Consider the following 22,596-nt stretch of genomic DNA (forward strand, 5'->3'; position numbering starts at 1 on the left):
ACCTACACGAATAAACGTTTCTAAAAATCAATCAAGTATTGTTTATAGTATTATATAAATCATCCTCATGTATAAACTTAAATATAATTTAATTTAAAAACTGCTTATTAGGGAGTAATTAAAGAAGGGACGAATTTGTGTACATTTGATCTAAATCCATCAAGTAGATACAGAGATAATCGTAATCAATATGAATGAGTTTCGTTGTGTCTTGTACATTTATGTGACTAATTAAAAATGACAAGTAAAATTATTAATGGATCTAAGTGTGACAGAAAAAGTGTTGGAGTTTAATCATAATATCAGACAAACCAAAATTCCAAATAATATTTATTTTCATAAAGCTACACAACACGCATTTATGTTCGCATATAACTTCTAAATATAACCGTGCTCATATAATTAATTTCTATAGTAGTGTACGTGTTCCCTCGCGTACGACAACATACCAACACCTCACAATGGTAGGCCTACTCGTACTTCACATCTTCAATGTAGGCATTTCTTACTTACTGCTTAAATAGTAAAACAATCAAAATAGTGTTTTTTATTTTCCATTTCTAACAAATAATATAACATTTTAATATCATTAAAATTATATATGAAAGTGTTTTCTAACATAAATCAGAAAATAAGTATAGGAATTATTATCAAATTATACAAATAAATGAATACAGAACTATGGGAAATGTGTTAGTGTAAATATATATTGTACACTCAAAAAAATACTTTTTAGTTTTTTTTCCGATATTTTTATGGGTTATTAAGAAATAAATCTAAAATTGTCTTGTGCTTCGTCGTTTCAATATTCAAAGAGTGTTCACTTTACAACAAGAAACGTTAACGTTGATGAGTATTCAGTATCTCTTTAAATGAGACTACGATGAAAAATAAGGTTAATTGCATGAGGTTTAATATTGTTCTTATATGGATAGGATTAAAGTCGTTTTACTAGAATCAAAGAGTGTTCACTTTACAACAAGAAACGTTAACGTTGATGAGTATTCAGTATCTCTTTAAATGAGACTACGATGAAAAATAAGGTTAATTGCATGAGGTTTAATATTGTTCTTATATGGATAGGATTAAAGTCGTTTTACTAGAATCAAAGAGTGTTCACTTTACAACAAGAAACGTTAACGTTGATGAGTATTCAGTATCTCTCTAAATGAGACTACGATGAAAAATAAGGTTAATTGCATGAGGTTTAATATTGTTCTTATATGGATAGGATTAAAGTCGTTTTTACTAGAATCAAAGAGTGTTCACTTTACAACAAGAAACGTTAACGTTGATGAGTATTCAGTATCTCTCTAAATGAGACTACGATGAAAAATAAGGTTAATTGCATGAGGTTTAATATTGTTCTTATATGGAACAGATTAAAGTCGTTTTACTAGAATCAAAGAGTGTTCACTTTACAACAAGAAACGTTAACGTTGATGAGTATTCAGTATCTCTCTAAATGAGACTAAGATGAAAAATAAGGTTAATTGCATGAGGTTTAATATTGTTCTTATATGGAAAAGATTAAAGTCGTTTTACTAGAATCAAAGAGTGTTCACTTTACAACAAGAAACGTTAACGTTGATGAGTATTCAGTATCTCTCTAAATGAGACTACGATGAAAAATAAGGTTAATTGCATGAGGTTTAATATTGTTCTTATATGGAAAAGATTAAAGTCGTTTTACTAGAATCAAAGAGTGTTCACTTTACAACAAGAAACGTTAACGTTGATGAGTATTCAGTATCTCTCTAAATGAGACTACGATGAAAAATAAGGTTAATTGCATGAGGTTTAATATTGTTCTTATATGGATAGGATTAAAGTCGTTTTACTAGAATCAAAGAGTGTTCACTTTACAACAAGAAACGTTAACGTTGATGAGTATTCAGTATCTCTCTAAATGAGACTACGATGAAAAATAAGGTTAATTGCATGAGGTTTAATATTGTTCTTATATGGAAAAGATTAAAGTCGTTTTACTAGAATCAAAGAGTGTTCACTTTACAACAAGAAACGTTAACGTTGATGAGTATTCAGTATCTCTCTAAATGAGACTACGATGGAAAATAAGGTTAATTGCATGAGGTTTAATATTGTTCTTATATGGAACAGATTAAAGTCGTTTTACTAGAATCAAAGAGTGTTCACTTTACAACAAGAAACGTTAACGTTGATGAGTATTCAGTATCTCTCTAAATGAGACTACGATGAAAAATAAGGTTAATTGCATGAGGTTTAATATTGTTCTTATATGGAACAGATTAAAGTCGTTTTACTAGAATCAAAGAGTGTTCACTTTACAACAAGAAACGTTAACGTTGATGAGTATTCAGTATCTCTCTAAATGAGACTACGATGAAAAATAAGGTTAATTGCATGAGGTTTAATATTGTTCTTATATGGAAAAGATTAAAGTCGTTTTACTAGAATCAAAGAGTGTTCACTTTACAACAAGAAACGTTAACGTTGATGAGTATTCAGTATCTCTCTAAATGAGACTACGATGAAAAATAAGGTTAATTGCATGAGGTTTAATATTGTTCTTATATGGAAAAGATTAAAGTCGTTTTACTAGAATCAAAGAGTGTTCACTTTACAACAAGAAACGTTAACGTTGATGAGTATTCAGTATCTCTCTAAATGAGACTACGATGAAAAATAAGGTTAATTGCATGAGGTTTAATATTGTTCTTATATGGAAAAGATTAAAGTCGTTTTACTAGAATCAAAGAGTGTTCACTTTACAACAAGAAACGTTAACGTTGATGAGTATTCAGTATCTCTCTAAATGAGACTACGATGAAAAATAAGGTTAATTGCATGAGGTTTAATATTGTTCTTATATGGAAAAGATTAAAGTCGTTTTACTAGAATCAAAGAGTGTTCACTTTACAACAAGAAACGTTAACGTTGATGAGTATTCAGTATCTCTCTAAATGAGACTAAGATGAAAAATAAGGTTAATTGCATGAGGTTTAATATTGTTCTTATATGGAACAGATTAAAGTCGTTTTACTAGAATCAAAGAGTGTTCACTTTACAACAAGAAACGTTAACGTTGATGAGTATTCAGTATCTCTCTAAATGAGACTACGATGAAAAATAAGGTTAATTGCATGAGGTTTAATATTGTTCTTATATGGAACAGATTAAAGTCGTTTTACTAGAATCAAAGAGTGTTCACTTTACAACAAGAAACGTTAACGTTGATGAGTATTCAGTATCTCTCTAAATGAGACTACGATGAAAAATAAGGTTAATTGCATGAGGTTTAATATTGTTCTTATATGGAAAAGATTAAAGTCGTTTTACTAGAATCAAAGAGTGTTCACTTTACAACAAGAAACGTTAACGTTGATGAGTATTCAGTATCTCTCTAAATGAGACTACGATGAAAAATAAGGTTAATTGCATGAGGTTTAATATTGTTCTTATATGGAAAAGATTAAAGTCGTTTTACTAGAATCAAAGAGTGTTCACTTTACAACAAGAAACGTTAACGTTGATGAGTATTCAGTATCTCTCTAAATGAGACTACGATGAAAAATAAGGTTAATTGCATGAGGTTTAATATTGTTCTTATATGGAAAAGATTAAAGTCGTTTTACTAGAATCAAAGAGTGTTCACTTTACAACAAGAAACGTTAACGTTGATGAGTATTCAGTATCTCTCTAAATGAGACTACGATGAAAAATAAGGTTAATTGCATGAGGTTTAATATTGTTCTTATATGGAAAAGATTAAAGTCGTTTTACTAGAATCAAAGAGTGTTCACTTTACAACAAGAAACGTTAACGTTGATGAGTATTCAGTATCTCTCTAAATGAGACTACGATGAAAAATAAGGTTAATTGCATGAGGTTTAATATTGTTCTTATATGGAAAAGATTAAAGTCGTTTTACTAGAATCAAAGAGTGTTCACTTTACAACAAGAAACGTTAACGTTGATGAGTATTCAGTATCTCTCTAAATGAGACTACGATGAAAAATAAGGTTAATTGCATGAGGTTTAATATTGTTCTTATATGGAAAAAGATTAAAGTCGTTTTACTAGAATCAAAGAGTGTTCACTTTACAACAAGAAACGTTAACGTTGATGAGTATTCAGTATCTCTCTAAATGAGACTACGATGAAAAATAAGGTTAATTGCATGAGGTTTAATATTGTTCTTATATGGAACAGATTAAAGTCGTTTTACTAGAATCAAAGAGTGTTCACTTTACAACAAGAAACGTTAACGTTGATGAGTATTCAGTATCTCTCTAAATGAGACTACGATGAAAAATAAGGTTAATTGCATGAGGTTTAATATTGTTCTTATATGGAAAAGATTAAAGTCGTTTTACTAGAATCAAAGAGTGTTCACTTTACAACAAGAAACGTTAACGTTGATGAGTATTCAGTATCTCTCTAAATGAGACTACGATGAAAAATAAGGTTAATTGCATGAGGTTTAATATTGTTCTTATATGGAAAAGATTAAAGTCGTTTTACTAGAATCAAAGAGTGTTCACTTTACAACAAGAAACGTTAACGTTGATGAGTATTCAGTATCTCTCTAAATGAGACTACGATGAAAAATAAGGTTAATTGCATGAGGTTTAATATTGTTCTTATATGGAACAGATTAAAGTCGTTTTACTAGAATCAAAGAGTGTTCACTTTACAACAAGAAACGTTAACGTTGATGAGTATTCAGTATCTCTCTAAATGAGACTACGATGAAAAATAAGGTTAATTGCATGAATTGTTCTTATATAAGATTAAAGTCGTTTTACTAGAATCAAAGAGTGTTCACTTTACAACAAGAAACGTTAACGTTGATGAGTATTCAGTATCTCTCTAAATGAGACTACGATGAAAAATAAGGTTAATTGCATGAGGTTTAATATTGTTCTTATATGGAAAAGATTAAAGTCGTTTTACTAGAATCAAAGAGTGTTCACTTTACAACAAGAAACGTTAACGTTGATGAGTATTCAGTATCTCTCTAAATGAGACTACGATGAAAAATAAGGTTAATTGCATGAGGTTTAATATTGTTCTTATATGGAAAAGATTAAAGTCGTTTTACTAGAATCAAAGAGTGTTCACTTTACAACAAGAAACGTTAACGTTGATGAGTATTCAGTATCTCTCTAAATGAGACTACGATGAAAAATAAGGTTAATTGCATGAGGTTTAATATTGTTCTTATATGGAAACAGATTAAAGTCGTTTTACTAGAATCAAAGAGTGTTCACTTTACAACAAGAAACGTTAACGTTGATGAGTATTCAGTATCTCTCTAAATGAGACTACGATGAAAAATAAGGTTAATTGCATGAGGTTTAATATTGTTCTTATATGGAACAGATTAAAGTCGTTTTACTAGAATCAAAGAGTGTTCACTTTACAACAAGAAACGTTAACGTTGATGAGTATTCAGTATCTCTCTAAATGAGACTACGATGAAAAATAAGGTTAATTGCATGAGGTTTAATATTGTTCTTATATGGAACAGATTAAAGTCGTTTTACTAGAATCAAAGAGTGTTCACTTTACAACAAGAAACGTTAACGTTGATGAGTATTCAGTATCTCTCTAAATGAGACTACGATGAAAAATAAGGTTAATTGCATGAGGTTTAATATTGTTCTTATATGGAAAACAGATTAAAGTCGTTTTACTAGAATCAAAGAGTGTTCACTTTACAACAAGAAACGTTAACGTTGATGAGTATTCAGTATCTCTCTAAATGAGACTACGATGAAAAATAAGGTTAATTGCATGAGGTTTAATATTGTTCTTATATGGAAAAGATTAAAGTCGTTTTACTAGAATCAAAGAGTGTTCACTTTACAACAAGAAACGTTAACGTTGATGAGTATTCAGTATCTCTCTAAATGAGACTACGATGAAAAATAAGGTTAATTGCATGAGGTTTAATATTGTTCTTATATGGAAAAGATTAAAGTCGTTTTACTAGAATCAAAGAGTGTTCACTTTACAACAAGAAACGTTAACGTTGATGAGTATTCAGTATCTCTCTAAATGAGACTACGATGAAAAATAAGGTTAATTGCATGAGGTTTAATATTGTTCTTATATGGAAAAGATTAAAGTCGTTTTACTAGAATCAAAGAGTGTTCACTTTACAACAAGAAACGTTAACGTTGATGAGTATTCAGTATCTCTCTAAATGAGACTACGATGAAAAATAAGGTTAATTGCATGAGGTTTAATATTGTTCTTATATGGAAAAGATTAAAGTCGTTTTACTAGAATCAAAGAGTGTTCACTTTACAACAAGAAACGTTAACGTTGATGAGTATTCAGTATCTCTCTAAATGAGACTACGATGAAAAATAAGGTTAATTGCAATGAGGTTTAATATTGTTCTTATATGGAAAAGATTAAAGTCGTTTTACTAGAATCAAAGAGTGTTCACTTTACAACAAGAAACGTTAACGTTGATGAGTATTCAGTATCTCTCTAAATGAGACTACGAATGAAAAATAAGGTTAATTGCATGAGGTTTAATATTGTTCTTATATGGAAAAGATTAAAGTCGTTTTACTAGAATTCAAAGAGTGTTCACTTTACAACAAGAAACGTTAACGTTGATGAGTATTCAGTATCTCTCTAAAATGAGACTAACGATGAAAAATAAGGTTAATTGCATGAGGTTTAATATTGTTCTTATATGGAACAGATTAAAGTCGTTTTACTAGAATCAAAGAGTGTTCACTTTACAACAAGAAACGTTAACGTTGATGAGTATTCAGTATCTCTCTAAATGAGACTACGATGAAAAATAAGGTTAATTGCATGAGGTTTAATATTGTTCTTATATGGAACAGATTAAAGTCGTTTTTACTAGAATCAAAGAGTGTTCACTTTACAACAAGAAACGTTAACGTTGATGAGTATTCAGTATCTCTCTAAATGAGACTACGATGAAAAAATAAGGTTAATTGCATGAGGTTTAATATTTGTTCTTATATGGAAAAGATTAAAGTCGTTTTAAACTAGAATCAAAGAGTGTTCACTTTACAACAAGAAACGTTAACGTTGATGAGTATTCAGTATCTCTCTAAATGAGACTACGATGAAAAATAAGGTTAATTGCATGAGGTTTAATATTGTTCTTATATGGAAAAGATTAAAGTCGTTTTTACTAGAATCAAAGAGTGTTCACTTTACAACAAGAAACGTTAACGTTGATGAGTATTCATATCTCCTCTAAATGAGACTACGATGAAAAATAAGGTTAATTGCATGAGGTTTAATATTGTTCTTATATGGAAAAGATTAAAGTCGTTTTACTAGAATCAAAGAGTGTTCACTTTACAACAAGAAACGTTAACGTTGATGAGTATTCAGTATCTCTCTAAATGAGACTATACGATGAAAAATAAGTTAATTGCATGAGGTTTAATATTGTTTCTTATATGGAAAAGATTAAAGTCGTTTTACTAGAATCAAAGAGTGTTCACTTTACAACAAGAAACGTTAACGTTGATGAGTATTCAGTATCTCTCTAAATGAGACTTACGATGAAAAATAAGTTAATTGCATGAGGTTTAATATTGTTCTTATATGGAAAAGATTAAAGTCGTTTTACTAGAATCAAAGAGTGTTCACTTTACAACAAGAAACGTTAACGTTGATGTCAGTATCTCTCTAAATGAGACTACGATGAAAAATAAGGTTAATTGCATGAGGTTTTATATTGTTCTTATATGGAAAAAGATAAAGTCGTTTTACTAGAATCAAAGAGTGTTCACTTTACAACAAGAAACGTTAACGTTGATGAGTATTCAGTATCTCTCTAAATGAGACTACGATGAAAAATAAGGTTAATTGCATGAGGTTTAATATTGTTCTTATATGGAAAAGATTAAAGTCGTTTTACTAGAATCAAAGAGTGTTCACTTTACAACAAGAAACGTTAACGTTGATGAGTATTCAGTATCTCTCTAAATGAGACTACGATGAAAAATAAGGTTAATTGCATGAGGTTTAATATTGTTCTTATATGGAACAGATTAAAGTCGTTTTACTAGAATCAAAGAGTGTTCACTTTACAACAAGAAACGTTAACGTTGATGAGTATTCAGTATCTCTCTAAATGAGACTACGATGAAAAATAAGGTTAATTGCATGAGGTTTAATATTGTTCTTATATGGAAAAGATTAAAGTCGTTTTACTAGAATCAAAGAGTGTTCACTTTACAACAAGAAACGTTAACGTTGATGAGTATTCAGTATCTCTCTAAATGAGACTACGATGAAAAATAAGGTTAATTGCATGAGGTTTAATATTGTTCTTATATGGAAAAGATTAAAGTCGTTTTACTAGAATCAAAGAGTGTTCACTTTACAACAAGAAACGTTAACGTTGATGAGTATTCAGTATCTCTCTAAATGAGACTACGATGAAAAATAAGGTTAATTGCATGAGGTTTAATATTGTTCTTATATGGAAAAGATTAAAGTCGTTTTACTAGAATCAAAGATTAATATTTGGCAGCAAATACATTCATAATAACATAAATATAGCAATAAACTTCATGTATTGTTTTTTAACTGCTCTTAAATACATAACAAAGCAGTTGTTTGTAACAGTGACTGGTCGTACGGTCTAAGGAGTCGAAATTCAATTCAAATCCTAAGGACAAACGTCGCACATTCACACCCTGTCTGAGACCGACTATGAAACTTATACTGTACCGATTCTCCCCGCTTTTGTGTTTAAAAGAAACAGGTGTTCTATAAGGACGGGCACACTATACTATAGTAAAAAGGGGATCAGCCCTCTTTAAAAATCATTTTCAGCGTATTACCTGTTTAACACAGGTTTATGGAATAGTTGACATTTTAGGCTATTATATGATTGATGTCGTAAAGTTATTATAGAACATATAAATTAATGCAGTAACAATGTAGAAAACACACTAGAGGTTGCGGTTCTCAGAACTCCCTTATAGAGATATTCAACAAAGTTAAAATTAATGCAGTAACAATGCGGAGAAATTCAGAGACAACACAGAAGAAGTTGCAGTTGTCAGAACTCCCTTATAGAGATATTCAATAAAGTTAACATTAATGCAGTAACAATATAGAGACAACACAGTAGTGGTTTCAGTTATCAGAACTCCTTTCAGGGGATTCACCACTGAAAACATACTTTTTTTTAAATACACAATAAAAATAGCTTAACCATTTTTTTTCTAGTGTGTAGTAGGCTAACAAAAAATACAAAAATATAAAACGGCCAAATAGTTGTCACATACAGCCTACAGCGAATAAAACGGGGGTTTTTCGCGTTTTTCAGACCATATTTAAAATTGATATATCTAAGAAACTATCCAACATATTGCACTACTCATGGTCTAATTTTGAAGATATGGATCTAATCTAAATATTTAGGTAGATTTATCATGGTAGCATTAGTCGTTTTAATAAAATAATTTAGTAAACTTTAGACTTTAAGAAAAAAAAACATGCATATATATAAAATTATGTTTCTATTCATCATATATACCTAAAAATCTAATTCTACCTAAATATTTAGAAAAAGATCTACTTAATATGTGGTAAAAATATGAACTTTCTATCTCAATTATTTCCCAAGATATATCGATTTTTGTCTGAAAATTTATCGAAATTCAAACTTTCGGAAAACTGCAATAGAAAGTAAACGTGGGTTCAACACTAATATATCACGTATATTTTTTTAGTTTATGGTTCTGAAATAAATTTACACAATATATTAGGTCAAAAGGTTGTATTATACATCAATATTAGGTCATATTATTATGTCAGTGTTCAATAAAATATACATATATATATACATTGTAAAATAAAAACAGAGTTCGGTCGGTGACGTAGGTTGCAGGTTGCACCTCATACCGCTTTGCAATATTGTCCTTATTTCTTCTAGCAACATTTTTTTTTTGTATTCTTGACTCTTCCCATATTTTACGGCATAAAAATGAACTAAACTTCACTTAAAACAAACAGCCTGAAACTCAACAGTAGAATGACAGATGACAGAACACAAATTGTTTTGTTTTTATTCTATTACTACTTCTTCTTCTTCAGCATAGAGTAATGAAAATAAAACAGTACAATGATTGATATGCGTATTAAACTAGATTTAAATATCTGGTTTACATATTTATAATGAAATATATAAAAAAAATTATGACGTTTTTAGTAAAAAATAAGGTATATAGTAAAAATGTGAAATTTTGGACATTGACACCCTTGCAAAAAAACGTGTTTTTTCATACTTAGGGTTAAAATATAGGTCTTAGGATACTATTTTTTTGTTCAGTAGGTACCAAATGACAAAATATGACAAAAAAAACTTTTTTTGAAAATTTTATATTTTTTCATTATTTTCAGTGGTGAATCCCCTTTGCAGTAACAATATAGAGACAACACAGTAGTGGTTTCAGTTATCAGAACTACTTTCTAGAGATATTCAATAAAGTTAACTTTAATGCAGTAACATTATAGAGACAACACAGTAGAGGTTGTAGTTTTATCAGAACTCCTTTCTAGAGATATTCAATAAAGTTAACTTTAATGCAGTAACAATGTAGAGACAACACACTAGTGGTTTCAGTAATCAGAACTCCTTTATAGAGATATTCAACAAAGTTAACATTAATGCAGTAACAATGTAGAGACAACACAGTAGTGGTTTCAGTAATCAGAACTCCTTTCTAGAGATATTCAACAAAGTTAACATTAATGCAGTAACAATATAGAGACAACACAGTAGTGGTTTCAGTTATCAGAACTCCTTTCTAGAGATATTCAATAAAGTTAACTTTAATGCAGTAACAATATAGAGACAACACAGTAGAGGTTGCAGTTTTATCAGAACTCCTTTATAGAGATATTCAATAAAGTTAACATTACTGCAGTAACAATGTAGAGACAACACAGTAGAGGTTGCAGTTTTATCAGAACTCCTTTATAGAGATATTCAATAAAGTTAACATTAATGCAGTAACAATGTAGAGACAACACAGTAGAGTTTGCAGCTGTCAGACCTTCCTGATAGAGATATTCAACAAAGTTAACTTTAAAACCCTCCAACTGGCGGTCATTTTTTCCTGTAGTGGCGGCATGTTTTCGAGCCTCGTGCAAGGGTTTTTTTAAAACATTTATTAAAAATATAAATTAAAAGTAATATATATAGAAGTATATATTTTTGTGTTCAGAATTAAACATATAATAATATTAGTATTTAAATTTGGCCTTAAAAAAATGTTTACTACGATTTTTTTCCCCATGAAATTCAAAATTTACATTTTCTTTTTTTTTTATTTGGGGGGGGACCATACCTAGCAAACCAAGTTATAGTAAGAAAACTATAAAAGTGAGATTACCATTTTGTGTCAAATTTATTCTAGTTTCAGAAACACATAAGCATTATACAAATTTATGAAACTATAATAACACTATATAACAAAAAGCAGCGATGCGCATAAATTGTGAAAATAGGGTGTATATGTAAGAGTTTGCTAATAAAAGTTTTACTAATACAGTTTTACTTCAATACATGTTATATTGCATATTTTATTACTCAGTATGAAGTAAACTATACAGCAGTAGTAAAATAAATTCCATAAGATTTTTTTTGAAGAGTCGAAAAAAGTTTCATTTTGTCATTACTCACAGTAGAATAATGCAGTAACAATGTAGAGACAACACAGTAGAGGTTGCTGTTTTATCAGAACTCCTTTATAGAGATATTCAACAAAGTTAACATTAATGCAGTAATAATGTAGAGACAACACAGTAGAGGTTGCTGTTTTATCAGAACTCCTTAATAGAGATATTCAACAAAGTTAACATTAATGCAGTAACAATGTAGAGACAACACAGTAGTGGTTTCAGTAATCAGAACTCCTTTATAGAGATATTCAATAAAGTTAACATTAATGCAGTAACAATATAGAGACAACACAGTAGTGGTTTCAGTTATCAGAACTCCTTTCTAGAGATATTCAACAAAGTTAACATTAATGCAGTAACAATATAGAGACAACACAGAAGTGGTTTCAGTTATCAGAACTCCTTTCTAGAGATATTCAACAAAGTTAACATTAATGCAGTAACAATGTAGAGACAACACAGTAGTGGTTTCAGTAATCAGAACTCCTTTATAGAGATATTCAACAAAGTTAACATTAATGCAGTAACAATATAGAGACAACACAGTAGTGGTTTCAGTTATCAGAACTCCTTTCTAGAGATATTCAACAAAGTTAACATTAATGCAGTAACAATATAGAGACAACACAGTAGTGGTTTCAGTTTTAACAGAACTCCTTTATAGAGATATTCAATAAAGTTAACATTACTGCAGTAACAATGTAGAGACAACACAGTAGAGGTTGCAGTTTTATCAGAACTCCTTTATAGAGATATTCAATAAAGTTAACATTAATGCAGTAACAATGTAGAGACAACACAGTAGTGGTTTCAGTTTTATCAGAACTCCTTTCTAGAGATATTCAACAAAGTTAACATTAATGCAGTAACAATATAGAGACAACACAGTAGTGGTTTCAGTTATCAGAACTCCTTTCTAGAGATATTCAATAAAGTTAACATTACTGCAGTAACAATGTAGAGACAACACAGTAGTGGTTGCAGTTTTATCAGAACTCCTTTCTAGAGATATTCAACAAAGTTAACATTAATGCAGTAACAATATAGAGACAACACAGTAGTGGTTTCAGTTATCAGAACTCCTTTCTAGAGATATTCAATAAAGTTAACATTAATGCAGTAACAATGTAGAGACAACACAGTAGTGGTTTCAGTTTTATCAGAACTCCTTTCTAGAGATATTCAACAAAGTTAACATTAATGCAGTAACAATATAGAGACAACACAGTAGTGGTTTCAGTTATCAGAACTCCTTTCTAGAGATATTCAATAAAGTTAACATTAATGCAGTAACAATGTAGAGACAACACAGTAGTGGTTTCAGTTTTATCAGAACTCCTTTCTAGAATTATTCAACAAAGTTAACATTAATGCAGTAACAATATAGAGACAACACAGTAGTGGTTTCAGTTATCAGAACTCCTTTCTAGAGATATTCAATAAAGTTAACATTACTGCAGTAACAATGTAGAGACAACACAGTAGAGGTTGCAGTTTTATCAGAACTCCTTTATAGAGATATTCAATAAAGTTAACATTAATGCAGTAACAATGTAGAGACAACACAGTAGAGGTTGCAGTTTTATCAGAACTCCTTTATAGAGATATTCAATAAAGTTAACATTAATGCAGTAACAATGTAGAGACAACACAGTAGAGCTTGCAGCTGTCAGACCTTCCTGATAGAGATATTCAACAAAGTTAACTTTAAAACCCTCCAACTGGCGGTCATTAATTCCTGTAGTGGCGGCATGTTTTCGAGCCTCGTGCAAGGGTTTAAAAAAAAAAATTTATTAAAAATATAAATTAAAAGTAATATATATAGAAGTATATATTTTTGTGTTCAGAATTAAACATATAATAATATTAGTATTTAAATTTGGCCTTAAAAAAATGTTTACTAAAATTTTTTTTCCTATGAAATTCAAAATTTACATTTTCTTTTTTTTAATTTGGGGGAGACCATACCTAGCAAACCAAGTTATAGTAAGAAAACTATAAAAGTGAGATTACCATTTTGTGTCAAATTTATTCTAGTTTCAGAAACACATAAGCATTATACAAATTTATGAAACTATAATAACACTATATAACAAAAAAGCAGCGATTCGCATAAATTGTGAAAATAGGGTGTATATGTAAGAGTTTGCTAATAAAAGTTTTACTAATACAGTTTTACTTCAATACATTTTATATTGCATATTTTATTACTCAGTATGAAGTAAACTATACAGCAGTGGTAAAATAAATTCCATAAGATTTTTTTTTGAAGAGTCGAAAAAAGTTTCATTTTGTCATTACTCACAGTAGAATAATGCAGTAACAATGTAGAGACAACACAGTAGAGGTTGCTGTTTTATCAGAACTCCTTTATAGAGATATTCAACAAAGTTAACATTAATGCAGTAATAATGTAGAGACAACACAGTAGAGGTTGCTGTTTTATCAGAACTCCTTAATAGAGATATTCAACAAAGTTAACATTAATGCAGTAACAATGTAGAGACAACACAGTAGTGGTTTCAGTAATCAGAACTCCTTTATAGAGATATTCAATAAAGTTAACATTAATGCAGTAACAATATAGAGACAACACAGTAGTGGTTTCAGTTATCAGAACTCCTTTCTAGAGATATTCAACAAAGTTAACATTAATGCAGTAACAATATAGAGACAACACAGAAGTGGTTTCAGTTATCAGAACTCCTTTCTAGAGATATTCAACAAAGTTAACATTAATGCAGTAACAATGTAGAGACATCACAGTAGTGGTTTCAGTAATCAGAACTCCTTTATAGAGATATTCAACAAAGTTAACATTAATGCAGTAACAATATAGAGACAACACAGTAGTGGTTTCAGTTATCAGAACTCCTTTCTAGAGATATTCAACAAAGTTAACATTAATGCAGTAACAATATAGAGACAACACAGTAGTGGTTTCAGTTTTAACAGAACTCCTTTATAGAGATATTCAATAAAGTTAACATTACTGCAGTAACAATGTAGAGACAACACAGTAGAGGTTGCAGTTTTATCAGAACTCCTTTATAGAGATATTCAATAAAGTTAACATTAATGCAGTAACAATGTAGAGACAACACAGTAGAGCTTGCAGCTGTCAGACCTTCCTGATAGAGATATTCAACAAAGTTAACTTTAAAACCCTCCAACTGGCGGTCATTAATTCCTGTAGTGGCGGCATGTTTTCGAGCCTCGTGCAAGGGTTTAAAAAACAAATTTATTAAAAATATAAATTAAAAGTAATATATATAGAAGTATATATTTTTGTGTTCAGAATTAAACATATAATAATATTAGTATTTAAATTTGGCCTTAAAAAAATGTTTACTAAAATTTTTTTTCCCATGAAATTCAAAATTTACATTTTCTTTTTTTTAATTTGGGGGAGACCATACCTAGCAAACCAAGTTATAGTAAGAAAACTATAAAAGTGAGATTACCATTTTGTGTCAAATTTATTCTAGTTTCAGAAACACATAAGCATTATACAAATTTATGAAACTATAATAACACTATATAACAAAAAGCAGCGATGCGCATAAATTGTGAAAATAGGGTGTATATGTAAGAGTTTGCTAATAAAAGTTTTACTACTACAGTTTTACTTCAATACATGTTATATTGCATATTTTATTACTCAGAATGAAGTAAACTATACAGCAGTAGTAAAATAAATTCCATAAGATTTTTTTTGAAGAGTCGAAAAAAGTTTCATTTTGTCATTACTCACAGTAGAATAATGCAGTAACAATGTAGAGACAACACAGTAGAGGTTGCTGTTTTATCAGAACTCCTTTATAGAGATATTCAACAAAGTTAACATTAATGCAGTAATAATGTAGAGACAACACAGTAGAGGTTGCTGTTTTATCAGAACTCCTTAATAGAGATATTCAACAAAGTTAACATTAATGCAGTAACAATGTAGAGACAACACAGTAGTTGTTTCAGTTATCAGAACTCCTTTATAGAGATATTCAATAAAGTTAACATTAATGCAGTAACAATATAGAGACAACACAGTAGAGGTTGCACTTCACGATCACGAGCTTTGCAGACCCGTCGGCAACCGTGCAACATCAAAGCAACGACAAAGCCCTTCCGGTAGTAGCATTTATTTAAAATGCATTGCAATTATGAGTGGAAGTAATCCTGTCATTGTCCATGTTTACACCCAGTGGTACCGCGCTTACTCCATAGACAGCGCTGTTAATCTATTTTCTCTTTCATTCCTTTTACCTCCTTCTCCTCACACTGTCACTGAGGACAAGGAGGAGTATTCTTTCCCCGTCACTACTTTCTTTATATCTGATCTTACGCTGTAATACACAACAAAAGCTTGCAGAACTAAACGTTTTATAGTTTTAAAACTTATATTTATCGACACGCTTTACATTACGTCACTTTCTCGAGTAAAATTATCTAAATCCATTAAAGTCCGGTTTAAGAGCTTTACTTTATATTAGTCAAAAGTTATAAAATATATTACGTCATAAAAATCTAACGTCTTATATGGGAGTAGATTTTAAAATATGAGCTCACTCTTTGTTTTCAATTAGGACAATTTTATGATCTTATATTTCAGACCCGTTTAGTCGACTTGTATTCATTATTAAGGTAAGAATGAACATTAATTTATCAATTATTTCTCTACTTTGTCAAGCTAATGCAGGATTACTGAGTCCTTTCTTACACTTAATCTGTGTAAAATCATAATTCCAAATCAGTTTGTGGCTAAAGATTGATTCATTCCAAAAAGAGTATAAATATTAAGATTCACTTTTAAAAAAACTAAAAATTAAACTTGACATTATTGTTAGTGTTTTGTTACATTACGTAAAAATTATATAAAAATAGTTATAAATCTAAAACTAACAAAAAAGATAAATACAACACTTATTGTATGAGTACATAGGCTGCTTACTACATTATAAAATATTAATAACTATAGCACTAACACACGTCATACTCACTTGTCGCCTGGGTTTGTATGACGTCACACACTGTACTTCTCGTGCTCGTGACCTGCATTCTGTGCAGTCACAACTCCTGAGTACATCTTCTCTCGTCCGGACTCCAAGCAGTGTTCGGGATTGTTTCATTTCATTCCTTTTTCTTTTTACTTTCTTTCTTAATGGCAGATTATTGACGTATCATGTAGCTTTTAATTACGTGTATATTTACTAGTTGTCTTTACACCTGACGAAGATAATAGATATCAATCCTCGAAACGTTTTACTATACATTTTGTAACATATAACTAATAACAACTTCCAGTACACATAGAAATCACATAATACAATAAAAATTATTCAACAAAATTGAAAAAGTTATAAAAATAAAAAGGAGACGAGAACATTAGAATAATACTAATATAAATCATACACTAACGCATTGAATCAAGATTCTTGCGATCCACGATTGTGGCCATCCGCTCAAGAAGAAAGCTTTAACAGCTGAGCCAAACGATCCAGGTCGACAAACCTTATATGGAAGCTGGAAGAGAGTTCCACATACGACTTGCAGTTACGACAAACGATTTGTTAAGTGCGGTTGTTCTATGATGTGGAATTCACAACGTAGACGAACCAGCGCTGATTTTCCTTGTGCCTTCTTCAAAAGCAATAAGTTCAAAACATTTCATATCTTGGGAATCCAGTTTCCAAAATAGAAAAAAGTAAAATTTCGGAAGGCTCTATCATCGTCCAAGTGTATCATTAGACGTCATAACAAGGTAATATATGTTCATGTCCCCTGAGTTCAACAAAAATACGTAAACTACATTTAGAACCGTCTCCCAGGTAAGGCTGGGTTTGGAGATAGTTATTGAGTACCGCTGTCATATGAAAATGAATTGTGAGGCTTGTTAACGCTTCCCAGTTAGTGACGGCAACTATCGCAAACTTTGACGGACAAGTTGTAACAAGTCGCGTCTGACAGATTCCAACTCGGTTGTTTTCGTTAAACTCGTTAACACCGTTAACTTGACAACTTGACATGGCTCATTGATATTCTGACAGGTGCGTGATTAGACACACTTGGTACTACTGTTTAATAGTCCTTGTGAGCATTTTGATAAACCCAAATGTTAAGTAATTCGCTTATCTTGACCAAGTCCAGTCAGTCTGAAACGTTTACCAAAAGCTTACTCTCGTTATATTGTACAAGTCCCTCGTATGTTTCATTTTTTAATATGGATTACTTATGTGGTCGCACGACCATCTCACCCACATATTACTTCTACAGCAAACCCAGAATCGCTCAGGATGCTGGGCCTTCGACTTGGTTGTAAATACTGCAATACACCAGTTGGTTTTACGAGTAATCAGCATCATATTGCTTCACAAGGCGGCACTGTAGTGACCTCCTGTTTCTCCATTGGCCGGTGAATGTCTCCGTTTATCTTGTGCTCCTTGATACCTATGTTCTTCTTATCCAGCGAGGAGGATCAGGACGTAGACGCACACGTTACCATCCGACTGGTTACGCCTACTACAGCGGTATCTCTCGACTGTTGAGACTTGAGATCCTACTACCAATGAATTTACCATTGAAATTGATTTTTTTATTAATCCGAGGCATCCATGAAAAAGAAGTTGGCCATGATTGTTTCCTAAATTTAGTTAGTACGTTTGTAGGTATATTGTTGGCGTCGAACAGACCAAAAATGGTAAACCTCTGATTCTCTTTAATAATTTCAAGTACGGAGATAGCAACGTATTGAAGAATGGTTAGAAAGTTCGGCTATTTATTACTATTTTTCTATATTAACCTTAGTGTTTTCACTGATGATGGTTTATATCGAAACACGTGTCTGAAATAAAATAATTTTTAAAAAGGGTTTTAGTTCACGATTCATTATTCTATGGTATAATTTTGTTACTTTAACCTAGTTTTAAGTTAGGTTGGCTATCCGCCTAAGAAAAGATCAGTTTGCAGACTTTTGAATTTCTACTTCAATAGTATAAGAAAACGTACAAAATTTTAGTTTTGAGGACAGATATCAAAATTTGATCAAGGAACGTAATTAAATATCAGTTCAGCTGAACCAAGGGATTGAAATTACAAAGTGTCTTAGTTCTGTGATTCATAACAATCTAACCTATTTTATAAACCCCTCACACTGTGTGAACTAAAATTTAGAATTCTTCGTATTCCCAATCTTATTTTTCTATCTTAACAAGTGATACTGCTTGAATTTTTTTATTATGTATTCTTTGTGTTGTTAAGGTTGTTTTGTTTCAGGAGGACGAGGACTCGGACTCGGGCAAGTACCAGTTGACAGATGTCGCATCCTCGACGGGTCAGTTCTTCACGGCGGCCCACCACGACATGTCTACCTACTTCCGCGACGGTCGACGCAAGATAGACTTCGTGATGGTGTACGAGGAGACACTGGTGGCGGGGAGCAGCGCTCAGAGCCGAAGAGCTTCTGTCATGGTGCCGCATCCCGTGCACATGCTCGACAAGAAGTTGGCCAAGCACGAGAACTGGAGGCAGAGGTTCATGTCCAACCTGAGGAAGGCCGGTTTGGACATGGAAGAAGTGAGTACGAGTCCGAACTTATGGAAGTACAGATTCCACATTCTCATTTACGACTGGTTAAAACCTCTTAGTGATATTGTAAAATATATTCAACTTTGTTTAGTACAAATACCGTACATCGGATTTTACGAACAAATGTTTACTTATATTCCTACTTCCGATCGACATCCAATCCATGCTAGGCTTATTGGATTGAGCGACTCATTAAAAAGTCCCTTATGTTGATACGCAACTTGTGCTCCACTTCAAAACCATTTACAAGTACTGCCATACAAATTTACAAACACTGCCATACAAATTTACAAGTACTGCCATACAAATTTACAAACACTGCCATACAAATTTACAAGTACTGCCACACAAATCTCCTACACAATGAGAATATTGAGTTTAGCTCCAATTCCCCTTCTTCTTAGTGCACGCTGTCAGATTCCAGACGCTGGACTAAGAGAAATGCGAATTGTAGCTAAACTCAACATTCACATTAATTCAACCCTTCCCACCGTAGCTACGTCACGTGACCAAGGCTCGGTTGCTGCACCTACAGAATATTTGAAGACATCCTTTAAATCGAAAAATATTTCAAATAAAGCATACTCAGTGAAACCAATAAGAAAGATATTGCAAATTTATGTATAAATAATCTAAGAACCATGAATCATCAAACCCATCGGCCTGTGACAAACGAATTTTCAAGTGGATTGGATTTAAAATCTCTTTATAACAAATTTTATTTTTTTTAACCAAATGATGTATTAAAAGTTCTAACCATTTGACCTTGTTGATAAATTATTTAAATTTTTCTGTGTTAATTTCTTTACTTCTTACAGTCCTATGTACTATCTTTTATTTCCTAAAAACTATTTAAACTAAAGTATTGAACGGATTTAAATATTATCTTCTGATTTCTTACTTTGAAGATTAATAAATATCTTAGATATATATTTGGTTTCAGGTCAACAAAGCAATGTGTTATATACATAACCTAAACTAAACTAACCTAACATAAAATGACTTAATATTTGTGTGTGTTATATTGGTAACTTTAGATATAGAGATTTTAGAAATGTGTATCTTAAATTTACTTACTATGAGAATTATAGTTGAAATGGTACAAACATAATACAGGCTATAATATGAATAGATGAAACAACTTATTGTTATGATTGCAACTCTTAATGTTTTGGATTTAGAAACAAGGCAATAGTTCTATGTAAAGCGACATGTCTCGGATGAGTAAACAAAACACTTGTCTTGCTCTCGTCCTAGAGATGAACTTGACCCAGATCGTGCGAATAAGGGTGCCAAAATAAGGAACCGACGCCGACAAGTCAAAACATTCCGTTCACTTTTATTAGTGACTAAATTTTAAAATATTTATTTTGAAGATGTTTTACACTTACCAGTCTATTAGACGTAAAGTCACTGACTTGTTTAGAAAATTATTTCGGGGGGGGACTTACTCTTACTTACCAACTTACTAACACTGGGTGGTTTAGGAGGTATAGATACCCTCCGAAAATAGGGGAAAATTCTATGTTACTTACTATATAATATGTAAAACTATTATCAATGAATCAAAACTTTGACCATGGTACTTTTGTCAAAAAATCTTATTGAATACCCAATTTCTTTTTTAAATTCAAAGTTGTATGCTATGCTTGTCTGAAACTTACTTCCTGCTTAGGTCGCAAACCTTGTAAAAGTAATGAACGAATTTAGTGTCCAGGGATATAACCTTAGACCTTAACTAGAATGGGGAACCTACTCTAAAAGTTAAAGTAATTAACCGATATAACATAGTATTGGAGGATCCGACAGAATGTAACGAAAGATGCATCACCCAACGGATACCCTTTTACTTTTAGACCCTAAAATCAAGAGAGCTCTTTCTTGTGCCAAGTTTCAAGTCTAGCACATTATTACCAAGAGTGACGGATCTACTTTGTCCTTTTGATCCCACAATCATTAGGATTCCTCCTTGGACCAAGAAGGACCCATGTCCGTCTCCAGTCTCTGGGAACTTTCTATAAAGAGTTATCTCAGGTACGGATGGACAGACAGACTGACGGATCTACTTTGTCCTTTTGATCCCACAATCATTAGGATTCCTCCTTGGACCAAGAAGGACCCATGTCCGTCTCCAGTCTCTGGGAACTTTCTATAAAGAGTTGTCTCACGTACGGATGGACAGACTGATGGACTCAAGAAGGTCCCACCAGATCCTAATTAATCAATACAAATCAAATAGTTTATGTTTTTTTTTTTGTAATATAATATTTCAATGCTATTGCCAAAAATGTTATTTCTCTGTTTCATCATGTCTTATGTGCTAAGTAGTCTGAAAGTATGTAAGTGAATGCATACTCAAGAAGCACCACCATTAACTTCAAGTTGACATCCAATCAATTTTATTTCGTTGCGTAATTTATTCTCTAATGTTAAGGAATATTGAGAGCTTTTTAAAAAATGCGAATTTTGCAATCTGTTATTGCATTTTTACTATTAATTACTGCTTATAGAGACATTTCTTTACACTGTTTTGTTGGGAAAGGGGTACCGCTACTAAATCGCAAATATATATTAAAACTTCAAGCGGTTGGCTTGTAACTTATTCTCTTTAAATATGCCATCTACAAAATTGATTCCCATTCCACAATGGATGGTTTTCTTCTCGTAGTTCGAACGAACAAAGGATCTTACGAGTTTGTGTAGCTAGATTACATAGTATAAGTTTCTTACCCCAGAAACTTCATAAAGTAACTTTAGCTTTTGCCTTAAACCCTAAGTACATGTTTACGTTCACCCAAAATTAGTTTACGAAGTCGTTTTTGAGCTAATTATAATCTCTATCCATATGGCTTTTTTGATCTACTGAGCACTTACGGCTTCCGTAAACTAATTAAATGTTGAGTGTATTCATATTATTTTAACAATATACATAGAGAATAATTGCACTATGTTTTATGTACCTCTATAAATAGTTTAATAAATTGCTAGATCAGGTTCTAACACACATAATTTAAAGAATAAACTTTCTTGCACTGAAAATATAACAGGATTTCGGAAATTTGTCATCATTGATCATTATATGTTTCAAAATGTGTAATAGTACGTTTCGTGGATTGAAATCTACCCTCTTTCTCAGGTAACCACGTTGATATGTGTCCAAAATGTGTAATAGTACGTTTCGTGGATTGAAATCTACCCTCTTTCTCAGGTAACCACGTTGATATGTGTCCAAAATGTGTAATAGTACGTTTCGTGGATTGAAATCTACCCTCTTTCTCAGGTAACCACGTTGATATGTGTCCAAAATGTGTAATAGTACGTTTC

The 22,596-nt window shown here is 31.4% G+C and overlaps 1 protein-coding gene across 5 annotated transcripts in view; it reads left to right on the forward strand.

Moving 5' to 3' along the window:
* Positions 1-22,596, forward strand: part of LOC124361723 (anoctamin-7-like) — a 168,653-nt gene that overhangs the window by 85,741 nt on the left and 60,316 nt on the right. For 4 of the 5 annotated variants that reach the window (XM_046815657.1, XM_046815654.1, XM_046815656.1 and 1 more), the window contains one exon: positions 18,961-19,260. In XM_046815657.1, the coding sequence (XP_046671613.1) occupies positions 18,961-19,260 (300 nt within the window). The remainder of the gene's footprint in view (positions 1-18,960; positions 19,261-22,596) is intronic. The other variant, XM_046815655.1, reaches the window with a different exon arrangement.

The sequence above is a fragment of the Homalodisca vitripennis genome, chromosome 5 (genome assembly GCF_021130785.1).
Source record: "Homalodisca vitripennis isolate AUS2020 chromosome 5, UT_GWSS_2.1, whole genome shotgun sequence".
In the NCBI taxonomy this organism is placed as follows: Eukaryota; Metazoa; Arthropoda; class Insecta; order Hemiptera; family Cicadellidae; genus Homalodisca; species Homalodisca vitripennis.